The 27,770-nt window shown below is 37.6% G+C and overlaps 1 protein-coding gene and 1 long non-coding RNA gene across 2 annotated transcripts in view; one reads left to right on the top strand and one right to left on the bottom strand.

The window, feature by feature from the left end:
* Positions 1–27,770, top strand: part of LOC134754810 (GTPase-activating protein) — a 172,187-nt gene that overhangs the window by 9,979 nt on the left and 134,438 nt on the right. Inside the window, exon 2 of the mRNA XM_063691188.1 lies at positions 18,455–18,575. Coding sequence (XP_063547258.1) covers positions 18,455–18,575 — 121 coding nt within the window. The remainder of the gene's footprint in view (positions 1–18,454; positions 18,576–27,770) is intronic.
* Positions 1–27,770, bottom strand: part of LOC134754980 (uncharacterized) — a 543,731-nt gene that overhangs the window by 441,476 nt on the left and 74,485 nt on the right. The gene's annotated exons all lie outside the window — the stretch shown is intronic.

Genomic DNA, 27,770 nt, shown 5'->3' with positions numbered 1-27,770 from the left:
CTGCCACAATCTATTTTCTCTGAAACTACTAGACCAAAGTTAAAGTGTGGTACACATATGTAAATTTGTGACCCAAAGACACATGTAACGTGAACAAATGAATTTTAAACATAGGGGCCACTTTTGGTAAATGAGAAAATTAAAAAATTAAGTTTTCAAACTATATCGTGTTACATATCAAAAAAAAGAGCTTATTGTGAGAATCTAAATTTTTTTTATAATTTTAGGATAAACAGTTAAGAAGTTCCCCCCCCCCCTCCACCCCTTTATCTCTGAAACTACTGGGTCTACATAAAAAAAAATACACAAAATAGTTCTTTACCTGTAGGTGTAGATGACAGGAAAACCTATTAGAAATGTGCAGTCACGCGTCAGTCGGACTTATTTACTTAGTTTTGATCCGATGCCTATGGGTTTTTACAGTAATTTAGGTTTCACATAAAAAAATATATTGTTAAAAATTGTGTATTGGAACGCGAGTCCGACTCGCACTTGGTCGGTTTTTAATTTTATGGAGCCAAGTGAAGGGCACGCCGAGCTTAAGAACACGAGTGAGTATGGTTATGAATATGAGCTAAATTTTAGTTTTAATATCGAATATTTCTTTCGTCTTACCATATGATAAAAATCCAAGGCTTGGTCATTATGCTATAGAAATAACTAAAATATACTAATCGAGCTGTTTTCAAATCAGTTCACTAACGAATTTTGCTCACTGCAAAGAACAGCCTATTCGAAAGAGCAGAAATACACTGATTTAAACTTTCACAATTTTGTGAATAATAAAGAGCAGAAATAAACAAATATCCACATATAATTCCAAATATCCAAATATAATTGTAAGTAGTGGATATTTGTTTCATCTTGGTTATCGCCTTGTAATGCTCTAAAATTGTAATAATTAAATTAGGTAGGTAGATCTAGTCTCAACCTAAAAAAACTTTATTTTTCGGTTTTCCTCTAGTTAAACGACGTTAAGTATGAAAAAAATATTGATATGTGATCGGTCAATTGTTGATACCTACAAGCTGCACCTAAATGATACTCATCCATCAATAATATTTTAATCCGGTATATCTCCTGCATGTGCTAAAGCTGAAGGTGTTCCAATATAAATAGGGTAGTTGACACATGTTGAATTTTACAACTAAATCTAGTTGAATAGATAGAAAATGAGCAATTTATCACAATAAATTGGAAAATTAAAAAATATACGGGAATAAAAAAAAATACAAAACTTTTTTTTTAATTTCACACAGGAAAAAAATAACGGTACCATTCGATTACTTACATTTTATTTAAAAAATATATTGTATAGCAACAATATACATAAACGCAACATTTCACCGACAAAATCGCAATTTCCTTGTTTTCCATTCATCGAAACGGCTTCTAAGCAAAGTGACACAGTGACGTCACGATGTGTTAGAGCGTTGTAAAAATGCCAGACTTTGACCATCATTTGTGACTTGTGAGTTTTGTATTGCTTTAAGACAAAGGGTCCCTTTAGGGACATTTGATCCTCAGTACAAACCTGATCGACTAATACCATTAAAAAAAATTGTCAACTACCCTATTATTTCCATAAATTTTACAAACCTACTAGCTACACCTACTTGAAAACACCAACAATGATATTGTTATGAAAAATCCGGAAACAGAAAAATATTATCCGGAATTGTGAAAATAATTTCCGGATTTCTGAATAACACTGGAAAAATAAATACCCAACTTATTCACGTGAATCATAAAATCTGAGGGCCTACCGCGAACGAACTACGTTTAACTTGTTGCCTCTCTGTCGCACTCATGAATACGTACGTCAGTGTGAAAGGGAGGCAACACGTCGAAAGTGGTTCGCGGTAGGCCCTCTGTTTCTAAATTAAAGTACTTAACTTGTACGGTCAGCTGCAGAGACGAGGTACCACCCCTGCATAGAAATTTGTATGCAGGGGTGGTACCTTTTCTCTGCAGCTGACTGTACATTGTTTCGATACTTCGTAATTATACTTTACCTATCGCCATTATTCGATTCTGTTCCCGTTTGAGTATAATTACAAAATGTCCCATTGTCTTCAAGATGACAATCTTTCTGAATTCTAAACTAGAACAAAACTTTATTCAAATCGTAATAAAAGCAACTAATATCATTATCATTTTAGAGGGCCTACTGCGAACCACGTTTGACGTGTTGCCTCTGTCGCACTCGTAAATTCGTACGTAAGTGTGACAGGCAGGCAACACGTCGAACGTAGTTCGCGGTAGGCCCACTATTCAATATACTCTATGGTAGGCCCTCAGTACATTCGATGCCCAACTTGTCTAAAAATTATAATATGACAGACGAATGTCTGAAATGTCAGCGTATTTAAGAATTATTTCGTTGAAATTTTAGTTTTTGCTTCGTAAATGTGACCGAAATATGCTCTCTCAGTTCACGTAGCCGTGCCCTTTTGTGTTTAGTTTTTTTTAATGCTGTGATTACCCATTTTGCCGCCAACCACCAACGTCCGCTAAACTAGTACAGGTCCGACGCTGACAGTGGTCACGGGCGTACTGGCGTGAGGAATCGACGCACGGTGTTGCCGCGTGGTTGCTGCGCAGGGTGATGTTTAGTATTATATTGTAATTATGAATGAAAAAATTTACGTATAAATGAGAGGTCAAGCAAAAACTTAGATTTACTTAAAAGCTATCGAATGAAGTAAGTCTCATATTAATTTTCCTCGTAGTACTTCTAAAATAAGGGAACAAAGTCAATTTTAAGCATATTTTCAAAAGAGAATTCTATCGAGGAAATCATGAGCCATCGTGTTTCTGACAAGCAAATAACTAGTTCAGAGTCTGAAGTTATACATACTAGAAAATAATGCTAGAAATCCTTGTAAAAGTCTGTAAATATTGCTTCAAAATAGCGCATTTTACTATACACCGCGCCTTAATAATGTTTTATTTATATATTTTTTGTAAATTCGATACAAATAAAACTGCAAAATATATTAATAATCGTTTATTGTTTTTTTTTAGGGGTATTGGCAGAATCTCATTCCGAACCATAAGCAAATATTGGTTATAATTTTTTTTTTGGCTGAATGCCATGATGCTGTGTCTCAAATATATGTGAAATGGAAATTAAAAAAGAGCCACTTCCCGGCCTAGGCCTGCAACTTTGTATGAAATTTCATTACAGGCCCCTCGTCTAGCCGCGCCGGAGTCGTGATACTTCCCAGCCAAATATTAGACATGCGCGAAACAGTGCTCCAAAAAGTAATGCTATATCACATCACTTTTTCGAAAACGTAATAGTACACTGAGATATCACATCACTCATCACTCGAAACATGACCCGAACGTGAAACAGCGCTCCGGCGCGCGCGTGATGGTCAAATTACAGCATCTCCTACATTACGCAGCGCATTACAGCACTCTAGTGACTAGCGCGTCTCGTACCTATCCGTAATCCGTATCGCCGATCGATTTATTTAATTTATTACGCGTTGCGTTTTGTCACCGCTATGTGAAAGATTTTTTGTTAATTCTTATAAATCATAAAATATGCATAATTTATTATTATTTGCATAAAATTGATATGACACTGATACAGGTATGTAATTAATTATGTATGTAAGTTTTGCAGGTACATATACCATACCTGCATTGAAATTGATTTCCCTTCATACTTTACCAAAATAAAATGGAACTCCAGGCTTAGTTAGGACTGGCAAACTTCTATAATTATTTTACTATTATTTACAATTTCATTTAAGTATATTTATAATTTAGTTCAAACAGTCTATATATACACAAATCTAATTTCTTAAGTCGGTCTCGGTACGGTACGCACTAATTCACAATTAAATTAAAGGATAAACAAGTAACTCGTACTTAGTTTGCCGCGAACCACGAAAGTCAACCAAACATTTCATAACAATATTAAAAAACGGTTTTGTTTTCGTCACATTCAAAATCTCAAACAAATTACTTGATTTAGCCGCATCCTTCTCGTACTATAAGAAAACATTATAAGCTCTACGCGGACGCATTAGAGTTTTAAATTTATTGCAGATGCAGAAAATCATATTCGTAAGAATATTAGTGAAATTTGCGACAACTTAAACGCAATCGGCCGAGCGGCCCGACCCGAAGTCTTCCGAAGATAGCCGAAAGAATCGCAGAGCGAGAGCGCGCGATCACTGAGTGCGAGTGCGAGCGAGATAACAAAACATGGCTTGGCAAACAACCAACTGTGATGACACTATTGCAATTGGCATTATACATTACGCGCACTGTTTATAGAGTTGAACTGACCATTCATATCGGCGCGTCAATCTATTGAATTTATCTGGAATTGAAACCATTACGCGCGCTTCGGCGCGGGGCGTTCGGCTCGCGTGATGAGTGATACATGAAGTAATGGTTGGTTTTTCCGTGTGATACGTAATGGCATATTACGCGTTCGAGAGATATCTCATTTGTGATATTACGAGCATAACTTACACATGTCTACCAAATATAAAGAACGTAATATTAATATTACATAGCATGTTTGAGAAAAGCATTTTATTATTATTATTTCCTTTATTTATTTGTCTTCTTAGGTTAGGTTAGGTATTTATAATAGTGAAATGCACGTCTCCTGACTCATGACTGACTGACTCATCAACGCAGAGCCGAAACTACAACAGGTAGAAAGTTGAACAACCACTTTATATTTATAATGTGTACAAGAGATAAGAAGCGATTTGGAGAAAATGAACCTCTTAAGTGGATGAAAATTTGTATAGGGTTCAAGTTTTATTTTAAGCTATGAATTTGAAAAATCTTAAAAAGATATTTGAAACACAAGAAAACTAATTTCAACGTATTTGAAAATTCATCCCCTAAAGGGGTTAAAAAGGGGATGAAAGTTTGTATGGAGATCAAACATTTTTTTGTGTGCTGGACTTGAATCTTCTGGCATATAGTTAGAATACAAGAAAAGTAATTTAAGCGTTTTTAAATATTCATCTCCTAAAAGGGTTAAAAAGGGGTTGAAAGTTTGAATCCATTACAAATGCTTTGAAACTTCTTAGAAAGGCACTCTATACAAAATAAAATAAAAAAAGTTATTTCAACGTTAAGGGATTTTTTTTAATAGTGGACTTGAAAATCTTTAAGAGGGTTGAGAGGGATTATATCGAGAACAATTTTTTTCAGTTAGGGGCCTGAAACTTAGTAGTTTGTGAAAGACAAATTTCATGCGTTTTATAATTATTAACAAATGATTAACCGTCCCTACTAATATCTTTTGCTGCATAATGTTCTATGCTCATGTAGAATATATAACCACCAACATACAAATCCACGCGTACGAAGTCGCGGGCAACAGCTAGTATGGATATAAAAGTAAAATACAAAAAGACACAAAAATAATACAAAGTACATATAAACATACATATTTAAGAAAACCTAACCTAGGGTGTCGCGAGGCCCAAGCTGCCGATGGTCAGGGCCGCAGTGAGAGGAACCGACAGTGTATCCGCGCCGTGTCCAAAACTACCGCCTTCTGCATCTGGACCTTGATCCAGCCACGTAGCAAGGTGTTGGTCGAGACTCTTCGCACTCTTCTTTTGTCTGAGACATGGTTCCAAGTCAAAGCTTAATGATTGTCCTAGTTCCAAATAGGCCCAGACCATGACTGTGTATCTATGGACCCACTGTTTACAAATCTGGAAAGTTTTAAGATGAGATATTTTTCATATTTTATTTTAAGATCAACAAAACGGACTTGTATTGTTTGTTGTGACTGATTTGAAGTTCTATCGAGCCAATGTTAGCCGCTAAACTATACTATAACCGTAGAGGTAGGCTTGTTCACGTGTAGTAACCACGGATCAGACTCGGTTTAGACTTGTTTAGAGTTTGGTTTTTAGAATTACATACGAGGGTTGCCACGAAAGTTTTAGTTGCTCCGTACCTACTCATGCTATTACAATATTATTTATACTATTGCGAGGGATATTTTAATGCTAATTATGGCCATGAAATTATTTAAACTAAACTATTTAACTAAATTATTTAAAAATTTAAAATAAACATTTTTATATTATATATTTATTACTGAAAGCTGTTGCAATATTTCAGGCTTTTTGGAGCTCTTTTTAAATGGCATAGTTGTTGTTAAGATATCATACAATTAGCAATAACAAGACGATTGGCACTCAGTGGTGGCGCGAACGCATAAATCCGTGATAACGCGAAGTGTGTCTGGCGCGATAAGGGTGCAGTACGCCTTCCGGGGCGCGACCCGCCTCCGTCCGCCGCGCGCGCCCGCGCGCTATCTGTCCGACGACATAAGATCCTGGCACACTCACGTTGTATTCTCAGACTACTACAGCCTCAACTATTTATTTTGCTCACCGTTATTTACTACTTTACTAGGTCATTGTACAAGACTATTGATATAAATGTTTTTAATATTTTCTGGGTTTAGAATTGAACAATACATAATTTTATTGTAACAAGGTGTGATGTGTCATTTAGAAGAGGTACTTTTGTAATCTTATATTATATCTTCTACCTACGTTAATTTCACGTTAAGTGTCGTCGACTAGCTAATAACGGAACGGAAATATACGAGTACAGTGATAACCTGAAATGTGTATAACTTAACCATTTTTAATTTGAGATAGCTTTTGCCCGCGGCTTCGCCCGCATGATTTAAGAATCTATGACATGTCGTTTTGTCTAATGTATAGGGTGCGGGGGAGGCAGGGGAAGGAGATCTACGAAAATATGGTTTTATGACGACTTACAAAAGATGGTTTTTATGGTTTATGGTTCGTAGGTAGAATATACATATATATATATATGTAGGTACTTACGTTTTATTGCATTTTACTCAGAATTTTACCTTCTTTCAGCACCTTGAATGTACTCATTACGGATACAGGAAGCTCTCCGATTACTTGCTCCTCCCGCCCCGTCCGTCCTGCGCGCCGCCCGCACTCGCCTAGAAGATACAAATTTAAAAATCTATTAGGATAACGCGGGTCTATTCCATACCTCAAAAGCAAAAATAGAACCCTTATAGGATCACGTGTGGCTGTCTGTCAGTCCATCTGTTACAACCGATTTGCTCCGAATCTACTGGACCGTTTGAATTGCAATTTGGCACAAATACGAGTACTTTCAAGAATTTTCATGACCACATTATTAAATTTCAAAATCGATGCCATTTTCGTACTTAACGTCCCAAAAAACCATAAAAACGACACTCATAGTAGTAGTTAGACAACCCCTTTGCACCCCAACAGGGGAGATGGTTTTTCACGTCCCACGTTGGATTTTAAAATCGTTATTGTTTTCGTAATCAGCGACCCGATAAACCATAGAAATAATAGCCATGTTGAATTTCAGACTTTGTTGCCACATTTCCCCCTTTTAGGGGTTGAATTTTCAAAAAACCTGAAACATGTGTTTATTCATTTATCGTTAGGAATACTCCTGTAAAGTTTCGAATAAAAAACTCTAACTATCTTGTTTCCCCATACAAACTTTGGACCCCCATTTCACCCCCTTGGGGGGTGAATTTTGAAAAATCCTTTCTTAGTGCACCCCTAGACCTTATAAGAAACCTACGTTCCAAATTTGGAATCTCTAAAACCAGCGGTTTGGGCTGTGTGTGTGTGTGTGTGGGCAGTCAGTAAGTTTCTTCTTTTATATATGTATATTAAGATTAGATAGTTGGATTCCCGATATAAGTGCAAAAAGCTTTACTTCATCTTCGTATACAATAAAATAAGGGGCTTATTTTCAAAGAATTATTAAAAACATCGAACCTGTTTTTCAATAGTTACAGCAGCATCATTTTTAACACACAAAACATGTTAATATTTGTCAGAAGGCATTAGGCTCAAGCAGTTGTTACTGCCGCATAAACATTTTTTCCTATTTTCTTTCTCTTGGGGGGTGAATTTTGAAAAGTCCTTTCTTAGTGCCCCCCTAGACCTTATAGGAAACCTACATGCCAAATTTGGAATCTCTAGAACCAGCAGTTTGGGCTGTGTGTTGATATGTCATTCAGTTTCGATATCTTGTATAGTTTTTGAGATATCCGCTCTTGAAGGTTTATGTAGGGCTCTCATTTTTATCTTGATTATCTACATCGAGTCGGACTCGCCGCAAATTTCACACAACGCCTAGTCCCACTATGGTTCTGCTGCTGCTCACATATAGCCTCGAAATTTGAACCTGTTACACAGTGACGAGGTGGCCTAGAGGTTCATCATCATCATGAATGAGCGACGTTAGCCCGGTTAGCTAAAGAATAGCGCCGGTTCGAATCCGACCTTAGCCACTGTGCATGGATGCGCCACCCCGTCACTTTTTTGTTTTTTTTTCCATTACCGAGACATTTTATGCTCGGTTAAAAACCGGTTTTTGAAGCCAACAACCGGTTAATATGAAATTGTTAATGCTATCCTCATTATTTTTTATGTGTCTTATTTATGTGTCTTATCTCCATGACAAATCCTGACAGTAGTTAGAATACTTGTAAAGTAAACGTAATATCCGGGAATTCCGTGAAGAAACAAACAGCATTTACTAGACTTATATTGACCGGTATAATTATTATAGACCGTGATTACTGATTACCTTTTGTATTATTTATGAGCTCCCGATATTTTGACGCATTTGTATTTGTGAATTTCAACGGCTTCTCTTACCAATCTTGGTATACAAGAACAATGACGTTCGCATGTCAGCTATTGCTCAGCATCTCCTTGAGTCGGGTACAAATCACTGGATCAAGTTGCATAGTTCCAAGGTCATTTCAACAGAACGCCACTATATACCAAGATTGGTAAGAGAAGCCGTTGAAATTCACAAATACAAAAATTACAATCGTGAAGATGGGTTTAAACTGTCAAATATGTGGAATCCTGTGATTTGTTTTTGTAAAAAACCAGTGATATCCGAATCAAACACGCCTAGTGACACTGTGAGTGTAGTATGCTTGGACAGACCAACGAGTGTGAACGCGACCAGACCAACAAGTGTGAATGCGACCGATGGTAACGTTGAAAGTGAACGCAGCCGACGCGCAAGAATGAGGGTAGACCGAGAGCGGTCTACACAAGTTTGACACCCACCCGCTATCTTCAGTCATCCGTGAACATGATGCATTCGAAATATCGGGAGCTCATAAATAATACAAAAGGTAATCACGGTCTATATCCCGGTCAATATAAGTCTAGTGAAACTAACCGTGAATAATTCAAAACTCTAAACAGCATTCATTTTCACTCAAAAACAGAATAATGAGCGAAAACGTAATTTATCGATGGGATTTAGATTAGTTACACATTTATAACAAATTAACTTAAGTTCATAGCGAGATAATGATAACATAGAGGTACCTAAGTATGCCAATCGCCTCGTGCAGACTGTAACTACTGTAAGTCAGTACGGTGTATTGATGTTAAGTGAAACATTCCAAAAATTTAACGCAGAACAATTTTGTAGCCTACCGTTATTTAATTTATCCGCGCTGGACCTGGTGATATATGGCGTCAAATTCATAGTATTTATGTTTATCCAAAGTACTAGAAGTTGTTCATTTTCAGTCCCCTAAACATATTTAAAAAAGACTGGGATACTATCTTTAACAGAAGATATAAGCATTTGTTCTACAATATAATTATTAAGATATTAAGATCAGACTAGCCAGACCAGATATCTCTCAAATAAATGGCCATTGGCGTACTTTTCTTGTAAATGTGATGTAAAGGGGCCCACTGACTATCAGTCCGCCGGACGATATAGGCCGGTCAGTTAGAACAAACATTTGACAGTTCCGAACAACTGACAGGCCGATATCGTCCGGCGGACTGATAGTCAGTGGGCCCCTTAAGACTCACGGTGAGTCACGCATGTGCAGCAGTATCGTTGGTTTGTGATTGTGATACGACAGTGCAAGTAGTGAGGGAAATAAATAACTAGACCAACTTAAAAAAAAAAACTACAAAACTGTTACCTAGTCAACTACCCAATTTACCTACCACCAATTTTTTTTTAATTTTTGGATCTTATCATTATGTGCACATATCGAAATTGAATACTTAACCCTTAAATGCATGATTTTTTCTTTTTGCCTGAAATTAATATATGTCTTACATAATTGTTTACTGATTATAGGAAAAATAAAAATATAAATTAAAACATCGATTTTCACTGCTTAACCAGTATTAGAATTTACATAGGGTAAATAATAATTTATGTAAATTTATACAATTATTGGTAAAAGATATAAAAAATCTTACTACCATTAGAAATTTATACTATTTGTAATATACCTATAATAAAGATTTTAAATATAAATAATTACAAACCCCGAAAAAACCGCCTAAATTACATATTAAAAATCATTAAACTTTCCCAATTTTCCGCCATTTCGTGTTAAAAGAAATGTAATTTTTTTAAACTTAAATACTGCGCAAATTTCAATAAAACGAAGGAAAGTGTATTAATTTACGATCAAAATAATTATACAGGACCAAATAGAGTTTACCTAATTATGCATAAAATTATATGTTTTTTGTTGTGTACATACATACATCACTATGCATTTAAGGGTTAATTCCTCATCAATATCATCGCCGATAGTGTAGAGGCTGTAGAGGAAGTTAGAACCCTACAGCGCTGAAAAAATATTCAGAAATAATGTTTTACAATGTTTTTCGTAAGACCGGTTTTAAACTGTTAACCGGTTTTGTGTCATGTTTTTCGGTTAATAACCGGTTTTGAATTTTGTCCGGTTTTGCATTCCCTAATAAATACAAATATCGCTTAAACGTAACAGTAGTACTAGTAACACTTAAAACTAGCTACCTGGATACCATCTGACTGGAATAAGGGTAAATATTAGTATGTTTTAAAGTAATTGGGTATTACACTGTATATAAAATAAATTATTTCACACCATGCATAAAATAAAGCACCAGATAATTATTAGAAAAACATAGATAGCAGTTATTTTTAAACACAATTTCTATTTAATCAATTGGATTGAAGTATAAAAAGTAGGTTAGTTGACCGTGACGTCACGATGTAATTTTTCATATAAATTTAATGTTAGCAAATCTTGACGGTTTTAAAAAAGAAAATGATTTGACTAGGTAGTAGAACGCCTGTGGGTCGTCTACCTGGAACGTAATTAGTGCTTGTGCGTGTCGTGTTGTTATCATTGACTTTTTTGTGTTATCGTGTCGGTTCCCCATCTTCTGTTAAAATAAATAACACGTGCTTGATATGCTACATAATAGCATTCTAAAATATTTTTTTCTATGAATACTGATTGTTATTATTTAATTGTTAATTACGAATAAATGTTTAATTTTTGTCATCTACACCGATTTCACTTGACTTGACTTGTAGAACGCTACTTTTTTATACATATCCGTATTATCCGAAATATCCGGATATCCGGATCCGTAAAATATTAATATCCGAAATATCCGGATCTGAAAATTGACGGATATTGCAAACCCTACACATAATTAAGCATGAATATAAAAGAGAGATACAATAAATATATAAAATACATACATACATAATAGCAAGAGAAAAATTATTTGTTAAAATTTTATGTAATTTTTTTTATTTAATATTTTTTTTATAAATATAAATCTATACATACATACATATATAAATAAAGGCAAGCTAAGGCAGTAGGAGGTAGTGAGATTTTAAAAGATTTTTAAATACGGGTAAAATAAAAATTTTAATTTTTAAATTGGCGCATTTTATATCCAACGGCAAAGCATTCCACAATCGAACAGCCCGAAAAGTGAAGGAGTTAACATAAAATTTAGAAGAAGAAGGAGGAGGAGCAAGGAGATGCTTCTCCGCACACCGCGTAGAAGTGTGATAATTAAAACGTTTTTTCAGGTAAGGGAGGGTAGTGGGGTTGAAGAGAATATTATAAAGAAGGGTGAGAATGTGCGAGTTGCGACGAAGACGAATTGGCAACCACTTGATCTTGGCTCTAAATTCCGCGACATGGTCAAATTTGCGCAGGCCATATATGAATACAAACATTTTGTAGTCGTTCAAGTTTGTTTAGCTGGTCCTCCGTAATATCCAGGTAACAGATATCGGCGTAATCTAATATGGGAAGAAGAAGAGATTGTGCAAGCGCAATTTTGGTGGCAAGCGGCAAAAATTTACGAACTCTACGAAGTGACCCCAAAGAAGCAAACAATTTCCTGCTGATCTCACTAACCTGCAATATTCACGTAAGTGTGCAATCTATTAGAATACCGAGATTCTTTACTTTACTCGAATAAGGAACCTGGACGCCATCAAACACTATGGCTGGCAAACTGTGGAAGTCAATCCGAGAAATGAGTTGAGGACTACCTAAAATTATTGCCTGCGTTTTAGCCGGATTCACTTTCAGTCCATAGCGTTTACTCCAACTGGAGATGCATTCCAAGTCCCGGTTCGTGGAGCTAATAGTTTGAGAGAGATCATTAATTGCAAACTGGGAGTAAATTTGGAGGTCGTCGGCTTACAGGTGGTATGATGAGGAAATATCGCTAGTAATTTTATTAATAAATATTGAGAACAGGAGAGGAGACAACACGCCGCCTTGCGGTACACCGGCTAGCGTGCTGCACCACGAACATGTAAATGTAAATACCTTAGATATAAGAATACTAACGTAGATAATAAGATGATGAGCCATTATGTTACTATCTATGAAATAAATGATTATTGAATTGAATATATAGGCTATATAAATTTTGAAAATGGTGCCCGCAAATGAAAATAAGGGTGGGGGGATTGCTTTGGACTGTCGGGTTTTTTTGTTTGTTTTTATAATGGTTGCAGTTTAATGTAACAGAAAATTATACTGTTTTTCACCTTGACATATTTTTCTTATTTTTTGATATTTACAGTCATTTAGTATAAATTTTGGAATAATCCATTCTGTCATTTTCAATATAGAGCAGTTCAAAGTCAACTGGATTGTGAAATTTTTGAACGTTTTCTAATAATTTGTTAGACCAAGTAGTGAAAATAAATGTTACAGTATGCTGTGAAACAAGAGACATAGTTTGAGCACAAGCACGCATCAAAACAAGTCCTCTTTTTTTACAATATTCAAAATATTGGAATAGTGTCTCTTTTGTCCGGCTATCCCTGTAGCCCATACAACCCTGTGGTTACTCCACATATAACCATCCCTGTGGTTTTATGTGATACACAAAATCATCCCTGTGATTTTCGTGACTGCGACTCAAGAAGACACTTACCAACATAGTAAAGTTATTATTCAGATTTTTTTTTTTATACCACGTCGGTGGCAATCAAGCATACGGCCCGCCTGATGGTAAGCAGTTACCGTAGCCTATGAACGCCTGCAACACCGGAGATATTACACGCGCGTTGCCGACCCTTTAAAAACCTGTACACTCCTTTTTTGAAGAACCCCATACTGTAGCCCCTCGGGAAAACCCCGGCAGGGAGCTCATTCCACAGCCGAAGCGTACGCGGGAGGAAATTCCTCTTAAACCGCACAGTACGCGACCATTTAGGTGCTAGGGTGTGAGGATGAACACCCTGCCGATGGCGAGCGGTGCGGTGATAGAAAGCGGCCGTTGGCATCATGTCAAACAATTCTTCAGAGCACAGCCCATTGTACAAGCGGTAGAACACACACAAGGAGGCGAAGTCTCTCCTTAGACTTAAAGGTTCGATACCGCTTGTGAGTTTGGGATCGTCGACGATTCGTACAGCGCGCCTTTGGACTGAGTCGAAGGGTCCAAGCTGGCATCCAGGTGCTCCTGCCCAAAGGTGACAGCAGTACTCCATATGGGGTCTGACTTGCGATTTATATAGCAGCAGTCTTTGCCCCGGAGTAAAGTATCGCCGTGCTTTATTGAGCACACCGAGTTTTTTGGATGCCAGATCAGCCTTCCCTTCCAGGTGGCTACGGAATTGGACGTCACTGGAGATATCGACACCGAGGATCCCAATACTCCCTGACATGGTAAGGGCTGTGCCTTCGAACTGTGGGACCACAGTAAATGGGGTTTTCTTAGCGGTAAACGCGCAAACTTGTGTCTTGGTGGGGTTGAATCGCACTAAATTGTCCCGGCCCCACACCGAAACTCTGGATAGAGTGCCCTCAATATCCGACACAAGCTTTTCACGACTCTCTAGCACCACGGAACGAGGGATGTTGGCACGGCCTGCGTAATAGGCATCCCCAGTACTGTCGTCTGCATAGCAATGAATGTCGTCGATAGACAACATGTCATTGATGTGCAGCAAAAACAGCGTTGGGGATAGCACAGAGCCTTGCGGAACGCCAGCGTTAATGTCCATGCTCAATAGCATGCAATCCAATGAGCAGCCTCCGTCTACTACGGCTCGTATGCGTCTACCAGACAAAAAGCTAGCGATCCATTTGCATAGTCCCTCCGGCAATCCATAAGATGGTAACTTCGACAGGAGACCCCGATGCCAGACCCGATCGAACGCCTTCGCTATATCTAGGCTAACTGCCAATGCCTCACCTTGACTCTCAATGGCCGAAGCCCAGCGGTGAGTGAGATACACTAGAAGATCACCAGTCGAGCGACCGTGGCGAAAACCATACTGACGGTCGCTGATCAGGTCGTGTTCTTCTAGGTATCTCAGGAGCTTTGCGTTGATTATACGCTCCATGACCTTAGAGAGAAGGGAGGTAATAGCGATAGGCCTGTAATTCGATGGGTCCGATCTGTCGCCCATTTTAGGCACAGGGTGCACAAGGGCCGTCTTCCACGAAGATGGAACATGCCGTTTGTTGCTAGAGAGTGTGAAAAGACGCGCCAACACGGAACATAACTCAGGAGCACACTGCTTAAGCACAAGTGCTGGAATGCCGTCTGGCCCGCTCGACTTATGAACGTTTAGGGATAGCAACTCCCGCCGAATATCCCTCTGCGTGAATGAGATTTCGGGCATGGAGTATGCACACCGCGGGATGGTGGGCGGCACGGCGCTACCGTCGTCGTTCAAGGTCGAGTTCGAGGCAAAAAGAGTACCCAGAAGATCGGCTTTCTCTTTTGCACTGTGGGCCAGATCACCATCAGCTTTTCGCAGAGGTGGTAAAGACGACTGACAAAAATTTCCCTCGGCAGCTTTGGCGAGCGACCAGAACGCGCGACTCCCAGAGGGATAGCCCGCTAGCTTGTCGCCAATTCTGCCGACGAAATCGTATTTAGCCCTGACAATGGCTTTTTTACTGAGATTCCACCAGTTTCAGATATTTCAGAATCACTGATGTTAATGGGCGCTTATTCCTCGAACATTTCTCTTAGCCTATCATGATTGTACTTGTAGGCGCGATTTGAATTTAGCCTTTAAAACATAACGGTCACCTTTAAGTTCCTCTATGATGTTAAAGAGTCCTTTAAACTTCACTCTGCGGCGTTTTCCCTGATTTCCTCCAAGCCTACATCAACCTCAATATATGGTCTTACGTTACACATGACTCTACACATGACTACACATGACTCTACACATGACACTACACATGACTCTACACATGACTCTACACATGACTCTACACATGACTCTACATATGACTCTACATACGGATGATGCGTCAGTCGATCGGCTTGCTAGAATCTAACAACTCATCAGAAGTTAACCATCTCAGCCGCGTAAGTGCTACTTCTCGCAAAGAGTATACTGCACATAAAAAGCAGACCACGTGCACCTCTTACATGCTCCGGAACTTCTGATGCAGTTACTAGACAATGCCTAGTCCATCGAGCGTACTCTCAGTCCATCGAAAGTACAAGCTTTCACTCCGTCGAAAGCAAAACAAAATGTTATCAGTGAATCCCAAACAGGAAATAAAATCAAGCGTTACTATCATGTTACTCAGAATCACTAGCACTATCAGCTTCATTAATATCCAACTCAAAGGGAACCTGTACCTGTTGCTCAGGCGTAGGTTATAATCTGATTATGCGGGTATTTTAAAGTCAAATCTGTGTCAGTATATTTTTGACCCAATTACAGACTGAAACTGAACATTACTGATCAAAATCACATAAGATCACTTTTTACTTTAGCTTTAACAACAGGCGAACATAAGTTCTGAACAGAAGAAAAACTTCTCAAAATAAACCCAACGAAATGGGAACTGCTCACCAGCTTAATAAATTAGGCATGATGCACACGTCCAACTCAAAGGTCCAAGCACGAAGGCAGATGCTTTCCGCCTTGCAGTTGCCGTGGCTGCGGCAGGTAGCGAAATACACGATGTGGCCTTTCTTAGCTGGCTGTTACTGAAATCATCATTAGCACGGTATCAGGTTTATCGTGTATGCATGTTAAACTCCAAGGTTTGTGAAATGATCTAGTAGCGGAAACAGACAAGTTACCAATGAATACGGGACTTTAAATGTCAGATTAAAATTCAAACTTCAATTAATGCGTTTATTAACAAACACGCATTCCAAAATGAGTGAAACTGTTTTCTAAAAAAATACTAATTCGCGAAGCGACAGCTAATTAGTTAAGGTCGACTGTTATGCTTAGCCATTAAACTCAAAATAAAATTCACCAATAAGCAATTGGAACTAAACCTGTCCTTTTATTTCCAATGCTCCAGCACAGAAGATACTGCACAGCTGCTTCATGCGTTGTAACACACGCGTCATGGCGTCTGTAAGTTGTCTCGGCTCAGGCTGCACCACTGTAACATTAATTCAAACGCACATAGTACAAGGTTTAAGATAATTTTGGTAAACCTTGTACTTAATGGAAGAGCGGAGCCTTCTGGCACAAGTATCTTTTTACTTAAAAGAAGGTTCTTGTTTCGATCCTAGTTAAAACCTGTTGTGTACCCAATAAATCATTTTTCATTTTCATTTTTCAAACGCGTAGCTCATGTTTTCATAATCTACACTATTTGTGATCTATCACGGCATTACGGGCAATAATTTGTTACAATTTATTAACTACAAAACGTTACAGAACAAGAATGTCATAATTTTATGCATTGGCGAATCGGCAGGATCATTTTTTACCGGTGCCCTTGTATTTTCATGAAAATAAAAATTGGAGGGTAGATTCACAATCGGGCGATGAAATAATAACACGTGATAGCCCATAGTTGGCTTTCATTAACAGTATGGATATCACATCAAAATAACTAAAGATCAATCGATTTAAATGGATTATAAAAATCAATTACAAAGAAACTTTGCGATCCCAGGCAGAGATGACGTCACGTCACGACCGCTCTGCTCGACTGCCTCAACTCAATCATAATTCACACCAAATAACATAATAAACTGCACTCACCTCTCAATGAAGGTTAGACACGTGAGCTTACCATTACCACGTGTCTAGATTAACGCATGTATGTTCCCGAAAACAAACCGGAATTAAACCGCGCTCCCATGTGGTTGTGTAAGCAATACATGGGATTCGGTATCCCACTTCTGATGACGGCGGGACGGCCAAAAGCGGAGGGCGCAGTACCTCGATGTATTAACTTCACAGTTTAAGTGTACGCTAGCAGTTCATGAAATAAGCATTCGGAATGTTAACTATCAATATCAAAACTCAAGAAAACACTGCTTATAATTTTATTATAGAGGTAAATTCGAACAACTTAATTTTAATCACAAATCAACATCAACTTGGTAGTTCTAACGAAACGCGGTACAGTTTCTAAGAGACTAGCGCACTGTTAGCGCACTGCACAGCCAGCAATAAAAGCTTGTACCAAAAATGAAATTTTTCTGAATTCTTTTGGTGAAACATATTTTTATGACCTTAATCTTATAAATTAAGATCCGTCTGTAACCACGGAGCACAGACCACCCCCACCGAGTATTAAATTTCATACATATTTTCTGGGATATTTTTAGGTACTTTACGTTTAGAATCTTATATCATTAATATGCTACGTAATTTTTTTAGATACGTTTATAAAGTACCTACTTAATGAATTATTATATTGTTTTACCACTGCCTGTAATGAACATGTCCCATCCCTACGCTTACACGTGTCGTTTGGAACGACCAATCACAACGCCGTAAGCACCCGTCCCCCGCTTCACTATTTGGTGATTTCCGTCGCGAACAAAATGGCCAATATTAGGCTTCTATAGGTGGTTTTCTGTGCCACGGAGTGACTGCATTTAATGTCTACCGTACAATCACCTACTTAGAGGTAATACGCCGAAGCGAACGCTTGACTCATATCATACATGAGTAATCAGCAATAAGGACTGTACCATCAGCAAGTGACTGTTTAACTGCTATGTTATTAAATGTAAGTTGATAGCCAGGGAGTGGTTTCGTAGCCTGGATGTTGATTAGTTCCTACAAGTGTACTCCTAACTACTGACGTACGGCAATTATATCTTATAAGACACGCTTTGTTTGTGCGCAGGTGAAGCCAAGAACTTGCCGGCGCGTAGCCATGGCGCAGCGTGCCACCGGGACATCTACTGCGTGCTGTCGCTAGACCAGGAGGAGATCTTCCGCACCTCCACAATGGAAAGAACTCTTAAGTAAATATACATAGGGCGTTATTTAATCGATCTGCAAAATATTCCTATTTTGATGAACAAAAATATATATTTGGTCAGCCAAAATGTGTATTTGATCAGCAACTTAAGGTTAGCAAGTATTTCAAAATCAGTTCGAAATTAATGTCATAATGAGCTGCTCTAAATTGATTTGGTTGGCAAATTAAATATTTGATCGGCAGTAAGCGATCCACCATTTTGGCTGTTTTATCCTTCTCTTTAAATACACTCTTGATTTGAGCCCATGAATAGTCGAGAGAACAGCACAGGACTTACTTTGCTCATCGTCTATTACAAAATGCGACTTTTTATACGAAGGAAATTGTATGTTTTTCGACTTGGCCCAGAAATTAATAACGCAAATCTTCGGTTACTTTAGCTATCCTAACTTTTGTACGAATCTATATACTATGTTTCTTTATAGTTCGTTTCACTTAAGCCGCATATGTACCCCAATTTTTCACGATAAATATGACGGGCATGCGGAGGCGGGCGCAAATTCTATTACAACAATCTTTCTCATGGTTGGACCATGGTTGGGTCACTTGTTCCTAGAGGTCTGCTGCTTTGAGACCTCTGTTCAAGAGACAACGTACAAAATTATCTATATATATATATATATATATTACGCGAGGCCGATTGTTGTTCATCCCATCAGATCTACAGTTATGGTCCGATTTTGATAAATGATATGTCATTAGATTCGTCTCATGCTGGAGAGTTGCATAAAACTCCTGGATTTTTAATTTTTTTCTGAAAAAGTACAGAAAAATTAATTTGAAAATGTTAAGTTACTATGTGAGTTTAACCACGTGACATGTCACGTTCCCAATTTTGACTCAAGATGTCAAGATGACCAAATAATAATAATCATGAATTGCACTCAAACCTGTAGTAAGTTGTTCAGCATGATGAAATATTATTTTTAAGGGCAACATGATATCCGCAACACTTAAAACATGTACGAAAATACAAAAATGATTTTACAATTTGTTTGACAATGAATAACAGTAAACATATTGTGTCAACTTTTAAGGGGACTATTATGTCAATACTCTAAATTGCCAGGTTGTTTTCATTTTAAAAATGTTGATATATGCAAACTTTTTTCGCATACCTATTTAAAATGTGGAGAACGGTCAAGTGCGAATTGGACTCGTGATCATAAGGTTCCGTGTCACTATAGCATATTGACTAAATGTAAAAAACCGGCCAAGTGCGAGTCGGACTCGCGCACGTAGGGTGCCGTACCATTATTATCTTTAAAAACGGCAAAAAAATATAAACGACCGACCATTGACGGCTGTTATGGCTATCAGATCTACAGTTATGGTTCGATTTTAATAAATTATATGTCATTGGATTCGTCTCATGCTACAGATTTGCAATAAGCTCTTCGTTTTTTGATTTTTTCCCGATAAAGTACTAAAAAGTTAATTTGAAAAAATGTACCACGTGACCTTTGTTCTGACTTGAGATTGAATTGAACTCGAACCTGTATCCAATGTATGTAGTAAGGTATCCAATCCATTCAAATATTTGTTTTGAGACTGTAACATGCATACACCACACTAAAAATTATATTAAAACAACATAAAATTTTATTATTGTGTTTGACAAAGATGTCAGACATGTGTCATCCACATCGGTGACACATGTTTATTTTATTGTTGCTTTGGCACATAGAAGGTAGGATTCTACAGTACGTTTCTGACCATGGGGCTTTAAATTCAGGGTTCGATTCTACTCGCTAAACTGAGCTACTTTTATTATGGGACCAACCCTAATATCGCGAATTTTTTTTTGGCTTTTCCATAGAAAACGTCGACATCTGATCAGCCAAAATGTATGAAAAAGCCAAGTTTTATATTTATTTCAAAAAGCACGTACGGCGAGAATTGTTCTTATGAGGATGTTAAATGATGTCGGATCTTTAAGGTAAACGTTCAGCCAATTTTCCGCATCGGTCCGCGACCTTGGTGCGGAGCGGCATATGTGCGATCGTGTGTAAAAGTCGTAACAGACTACCGCACCGCACCGCGATCTTGGTGCGCCACACCCATAAGTGAGAGCGAGAAAAAGAATATCTCGACAACCCGTAGTGGTGCGGTCAAAATATCTCTTTCTTGCTCTAACTTATAGCTGCGTCCTTAACGTACGTACGGTGACCACGGTGCACACTATCGATACGTGCGCCGCACCGCACCAAGGCCGCGGTGAGGTGTGGTAGTCTCTAACGGCTTTTACGATAGTCTGTTAAATACGGCTATAATATTTCTTTCTCGCTCTAACTTATAGCTGCGTCCTTAACGTACGTACGGTGACCACCTTGCACACTATCGATACGTGCGCCGCACCGCACCAAGGCCGCGGTGAGGTGTGGTAGTCTCTAACGGCTTTTACGATAGTCTGTTAAATACGGCTATAATATTTCTTTCTGGCTCTAACTTAAAGCTGCGTCCGTAGTCCGTAAAGTAGGTACGGTGACCACCTTGCGCACTATCTCTTTCTCGCGCTTTAGGTGCATCGCACAATGACCTTGGTGCGGTGCGGTAATGTGTTAGGCGCTTAAGGTGGGCCGCCGTATGCTGAGAGCGAGAAAGAGATATTTTGACGGTACCAAGGTCGCGGTCCAGTCGTTGTACAGACTTTCAGAAAAGTAAATTAAAAAAAAACTAAATTAGGTCCAAGGTCCTGACCCTCTTTGATAGAGAAAGATACTCTTATTGCGATTCATATAAGAGGAAAGAGAAAATAGTGCCATGCTTTGTCTTTATTGGCGACCGGGCATTTTGTCATGGTCGGGTTATGGCATCATAGCAAGGAGGCGATGGCGTAATACCGAAATTTATAATAGTGAAAGAGAAAAAGGATTATGCTGCCATACACGAAACTGTCAATACATGAATATGTCTTTCTCTTACCCCTGGTGGCTCGGTTTCATGTCTATAATTACGTGTATATACTATGTCTATTATGGTCTACCGCGAAAACCGAAATTCGCAAATTGCGGGGATCTTTCTCTTTTACTCCAATGAAGGTGTAATTAGAGTGACAGAGAAAGATGCCAGATGCGATTTTCGTTGTTATAGCCCAGACACGGAATGTCACGGAATGTTTGTAAAATGTTTGTAAACTTCAGTCTCATGAACTCGCGCACCGAGGGTTCCGTACTTTTTAGTATTTGTTGTTATAGCGGCAACAGAAATACACCATCTGCGAAAATTTTAACTGTCTAGCTATCACGGTTCATGAAATACAGCCCGGTGACAGACAGACGGATAGACGGACAGACGGACAGCGGAGTCTTAGTAATAGGGTCCCGTTTTTACCCTTTGGGTACGGAACCCTAAGCACAAGTGTTATAATATCTAGGATTATGAGCCAAAAATCGGTGGAATAAAAACGTCGTTTTGAGCAAGTGTGTTGAAAATATAAAATTATACATTAGCCCTATGAAATTTTAGGCATGAGAGCCAATTGACAAGACAAGAAAACAACGCGCAGAAACCCAGCGAAGGCCGAAGGCCGAGCTGCGGGAATGAAGTGCTCGCATGCGGATCTTTTCTTTCTACCAAAAGTACAACTTGTAATGTTTTGATAGGATACTTTATGTACCCATTTTTATTGCTCTTGAGTTTTTTATTTATTTCATTAAGCGTTCAGTCTTAGGCTGCCTGTCCACAGGAGCGGAGCGAGGTGGCGGAGCGATGAGCGAGGAAAAAATCTACCGATTGAATGGCATAAAATCTCCGCTGTGTAATTTTAATGAAATTCTATTGCTGGATTTTTTCCCCGCTTACCGCTCCGCTCCAGTGGACAGGCAACCTAACTTTTAGAACCATATTCTAGCGGCGTTTTGACGCCGCAACGGGTCTCTAGTTTATTTATATTATGAAATGCACGAAACTTCGAGATGTTAAGTGTATCGAAAGCAAGTAAGTAAATAAGTAAAGTAAATACACTTTATTGCACCACAAAGAAAAGTCAATAACATATTTACAAAGTAAATAAAGGTAGCAACAGGCGGTCTTATCGCTGTAAGCGATCTCTTCCAGACAACCTTAGGGTAGCAAGCATGGAGGATGTTAAAAAATTTCTTGCCATTTGGAAAAGATTAAATTTTAGTGATCTCTTCTGTTCACCGGTGTAACGTCGCATGACGTAAAAGCTATATTGGAATATATAATTTAATAATAGGACTTTTAACTGCGGTTAGAAAGCTGTCGTCATCTTGCTTGGAAATAAAATTACAACCGTTTGAAACCTAAGTTTCAGCTTTAGTACTTGAAAGCGATAAACATTTTTGTTTACAACAGCTCCAAGATATGACCGATCCGGACATTGTAAAACAAAACCCTGTGTATGATTTTCTATCATTAATATCACTGCCCGTCCTAACCTACGGTGCTCAAACATGGTCACTCACAGAGAGTCAGGAGTCCAAGTTGAAGGTATGCCAACGGGCTATTGAGCGCAGCATTTTAGGTGTGAAGAGGACGGATCGTATCCGGAACACCACGCTGCGCGCAAAAACCCGCATTGCTGACGTCGGTGAGAAGACTGCTAGGCTCAAATGGGACTGGGCCGGTCACGTCTGCCGCATGCGTCCAGACAGATGGGCTAGCATAGCCACCAAATGGATGCCAGAAGAGGGGCGCGGACCCGGCAGGCCCAGACGGAGATGGCGGGACGACCTAAACACCTTTCTCAACAACTGGCCGGAGGAGGCACTATATCGGGAGTCGTGGAAGACAAGGAGAGAGGCCTTTGCCCAGCAGTGGGACACCATAATGGGCTAGTAAAAAAAAAAAAAATCACTACACCAATCTGAATCTACAAAGCCCTGAATATTGACATTCTCATTTTTACAATATCCTAAACCTACATTTTTAGTTTTCTTTAAATATCTTAGAACTCCTTTTGCATAAATCCACTGTTCTTCATTATTACAGTTATTACATTGACTAAGATATGACTATTCATGTTGGTGCAAAGTTAGCTTAGACGGACTAGACCTACAGTATATGTATGTATAGATAGACTATAGATACGACACAGAACAAGCTGTCAGGTTGTGTTAAGACCGCTAGATACATTAAGCTTCCTATAAGCTGTTGGTAGCGATTTTGACAGGATGTAACATTCTCCTTCTTACTCTTCAGATTTGCGTCCATTGGAGTATTTGCTGTTTTACATTCTGACATATTAAACTTCTTTAATATCTGATCTTTATTACTTTAAGTAGTGTAAATGAAAGTTAGACGAAATCAATTTTCTCCAGAAATTACTTCAAATCAAGTGACAATTTCTCTGAAAATTGATTTAATTTCAACGTAATTTTGATACTTAAACAATCAACAACATTGGCTGAAACTGTTCGTATACATCAATTTGTATAATTTACCACCAAAATTTTTGATGAATTTTTAAAAACTGCCCCATCTCTTCATATATTACCGGTGACGCACGCTAGAAGACGTAGAAACCAATACTTATTATTTAGATATTACGTAACAAAACGTGTATAATTTCAACGACTAAATCTATCAATTTTACATTTTTGCTCCAAAATCGTTACCGGGCTCTCAAAGCTATGAAAATCGGCACGATTGATCATTAGTCCATATAAAACAATTTGACCCGAAGCACCAAAAAATTAAATAAAATAAAAAGGAGAGGAGTTATGAGGTCACCTTTTTTTTGTATGGAAAAAATATATTTTTGTTCAGAAACCTATCGTGTGTGGTATTAAATGAAAGGGCATTCTGAGCCGGTTCTAAAATTATATCACATCATTACATTTCAGTCAGTGTTTAAAATTATAATAAAAATAATTTTCAAAACATACCAAGTTTGGGCTCCTTCAGATACGATACCGTTGAATTCTTTTTTGTAAAATATACCACAAATAATACGTAATATCCTCATATTTAATCCCAAGAAAGTATTTTTGAAAATAATTTCATTTAATCTTTTTTTTTTTTAATTTTCAAACTTGAAAAATTATACACATAAAAATACTAAATGAAATTATTTTTAAAATTGCTTTCTTGGGGTTAAATATGAAAATACTACGTATCATTTGTGATATATTGTACAAAAATATCAGTTAGGTATATCGTATCTGAAGGAGCACAGACTTGATATTTTGTGTGAAAAACTAAACATACTATACCAACTGATGAAAACGCGCAGTTAAAGGATTATACGGTTGTTACGTATATTTTATGATTAATATGTACCGTTCCTGCAGTAGTTCCATAAGTCTCGTAAAATAGGTACTGTGTTACTTTGTAATATTGAAAAATTAAAAAAAAAAACCTAATGAAATTATTTTCAAAATTGCTTTCTTGGGGTTAGATATGAGGTTATCACGTATCATTTGTGGTATATTGTATAAAAAAATCTGCCATATCGTATCTGAAGGAGCCCGAACTTGGTATGCTTTGAAAAATATTTTAATTTCAATCACGTGACTGAAATGTAATGATGTCATATATTTTTAGAACCTGGTCAGAATGCCCTTTCATATAATACTACACACGATAGGTTTCTGAACAATTTTTTGCATTAAAAAAAAGATGACGTCATAACTCCTCTCCTTTTTTTTGGTGCTTCGGGTCAAATTGATTTATATGGACTAAAGATCAATCGTGCCGAAGTTCATAGCTTTAACACCACTTGCAGCATTTTACTGAATTTTGGGGTGAACCGCCAGGACTATATCTAACGGTTGCTTTATCAGCTTTTTAATGATTAAAAAGTTTTATCAACACACATATCATAAACCCTCTATGATGCCTTCAAAATCCGTAAATAATGGCCAACATTAAGATAAACTGTTTTGTTACAGCAAATTTTTTATGTGTGAAAATGTTATTATTGCTATAGTTTGTCAAGGGACTGTCTCATTTCAAACATAGACAGAGAGAATCATACTATCTTTGTCTCACACTAGTACTAGCACCCATAAGAAAAGGATGAGTACATTTTTTTTTGTTCCTATTCACTGACAAGATTTGCTTGACCAGCTATAAATAATAACATCGATTTCGATAATATTATTTCATTCAAATTTCGAACATCTCTGAAAAAACTATAGTACATTGTGCAACTTGGGGCGTAAGTTAAATATTGCAAACGAGAGTATAGTTAAATCGAGACGGCTTGAGACTCGAGTTTGCAATATTATTACGCCCCAAGTTACACACAATGTTTTTCATCACACTTGCGATACAAAATGAAATATAAAGACAAAAATTGTTAATTATAATACTATAAACTTCATAACTCCCTAGGAAAAACTATTTTTCTATAGTTCCCTCTAAGCCTGCGTGCAATTCCACATTTACGAGCGAGGGGTAACTATCAAATTTACCTTGTCGCTAAATAACAATATAGCTGAAATGTCTGGATTGTGTTATGTCTTTGTAACTACATATCGGCCAAGCAATAAGAAGGTATAGAGGGAAATACTAGGAACACAATTTTTAACTTCGTAGCTTTGTTTGGACTAGTTAGGAGATGAACATATCAAAAGTCCCCGACCGTAACCCTGGTGCTGAGGGGGAGAGGGGGTTTTGAAGGTTAAATTTTTCGGTTTTTCGATTATATCTCGGAAACTATGGGTCTGAGCGACATGGCCACTTAAACAAAATGAAAAGTGATTTAATTTGTTACAAGTTTTATTAGGTAATTTTTTTTGATATCTTGTATAGTTTTTGAGATATCCGCTCTTGAAGGTTTATTTAGGGCTCTCATTTTTATCTTGATTATCTACATCAGTAAAGCTGCTAGGCCGGGTTTGGTAACGTTTTCGTATAAATCGGGGGTGCTGAATTCATTTATGGTATCAACATTGACACCTTTCCGAAGAAAAAACCTATAAACTTTAAACAAATATCTTTTTTTAAACTCCTCTTCACGCTTAAACCGCTGAACCGATTTAGTTGAAATTTGGTAAATCGATGTTTTAAGTCTCGAGACAGGATATATTATAGTTTTTATCTCAAAAATCATACTTTGAAGGTGTGAAATTTGGTGTGAGGGGAATTCAGCTTCTTCGCCGAAGTTGAATTCCTAAGGGTAATAATACTGTTTAAATTTAGGTTTGAAGTCATGTTTGGTATCATTATCAACTAAATCAAACATATAGACCATCCCAAATATAATTTAAATAAGTTCAGCGGTTATTGATTTCCCATACAAATTTCCACCCCACTTTTCAGACCCTTAAAAGATGATTTTAGTTATAAAAACTATCCTATGTACTGTCCTGGGACTCAAACCATCTCTATACCAAATTTCAACGAAATTGGTTTGGCGGTTTAAGCGTAAAGAGGAGTTTTATAAAAAAACTTTTTTTTTTTAATTTTAGTTTTTACTTACTTACTTAGGTGTCAATGTTGATACCCTAAATAAACCTTCAAGAGCGGATATCTCAAAAACTATACAAGATATCGAAAAACTTGACTCAATAAAACTTGTAACAAATTAAATCTCTTTTCATTTTGTATAAGTGGCCAAGTCGCTCAGACGCATAGTTTCCGAGATATAATCGAAAAACCAAAAATCGGAACCTTCAAACCCCCCTCTCCCCTCCAGCACCATGGTTACGGCCGGGGACTTTTGATATGTTCACCTCCTAACTAGTCCAAACAAAGCTACGAAGTCAAAAATTGTGTTCCAAGCATTTACCTCTATACCTTTTTTTGGGCATTTATTTCCTGGCCTAATAGACATGAATGCTAAATGCCTCTTTGGCAAAACGTCTGGATCTTAGAACGTAACAATTTAAAATGATCTAGTAGCAAACATCTTTATCTTTGAATGTCTTTATTTCTTAATAGACACAAATGCTAAATGGTCCTGTAGCAACACGTTTGTATCTTAGAACGTCTTAATTACTAAACAGACATGAACGCTAAACAGTCAAGAAGCAAAAAGTCTGGATTGTGTAATGTTTTTATTGCTAATATTCCTTACAAGCTTTCCGTGTTTTTACACTGCCTATAAACCTTCTGTGGTCTAATACAAACATTTCAATGCCAAAATTAGCTAAATCGGGCCAGCGGTTCTCGAGTTTATGCGCGACTAACAAACACATTTTATTTATGTTTTTATTTCATGACGTTTTGCTATTAATTCGTTCTGTGTTTATGTCAATTAACTAAT

Source organism: Cydia strobilella, chromosome Z (assembly GCF_947568885.1).
Source record: "Cydia strobilella chromosome Z, ilCydStro3.1, whole genome shotgun sequence".
Classification (NCBI taxonomy): Eukaryota; Metazoa; Arthropoda; class Insecta; order Lepidoptera; family Tortricidae; genus Cydia; species Cydia strobilella.
The sequence above is the reverse complement of the archived record's forward strand: the minus strand, read 5'-3'. Positions and strand labels throughout refer to the sequence as shown.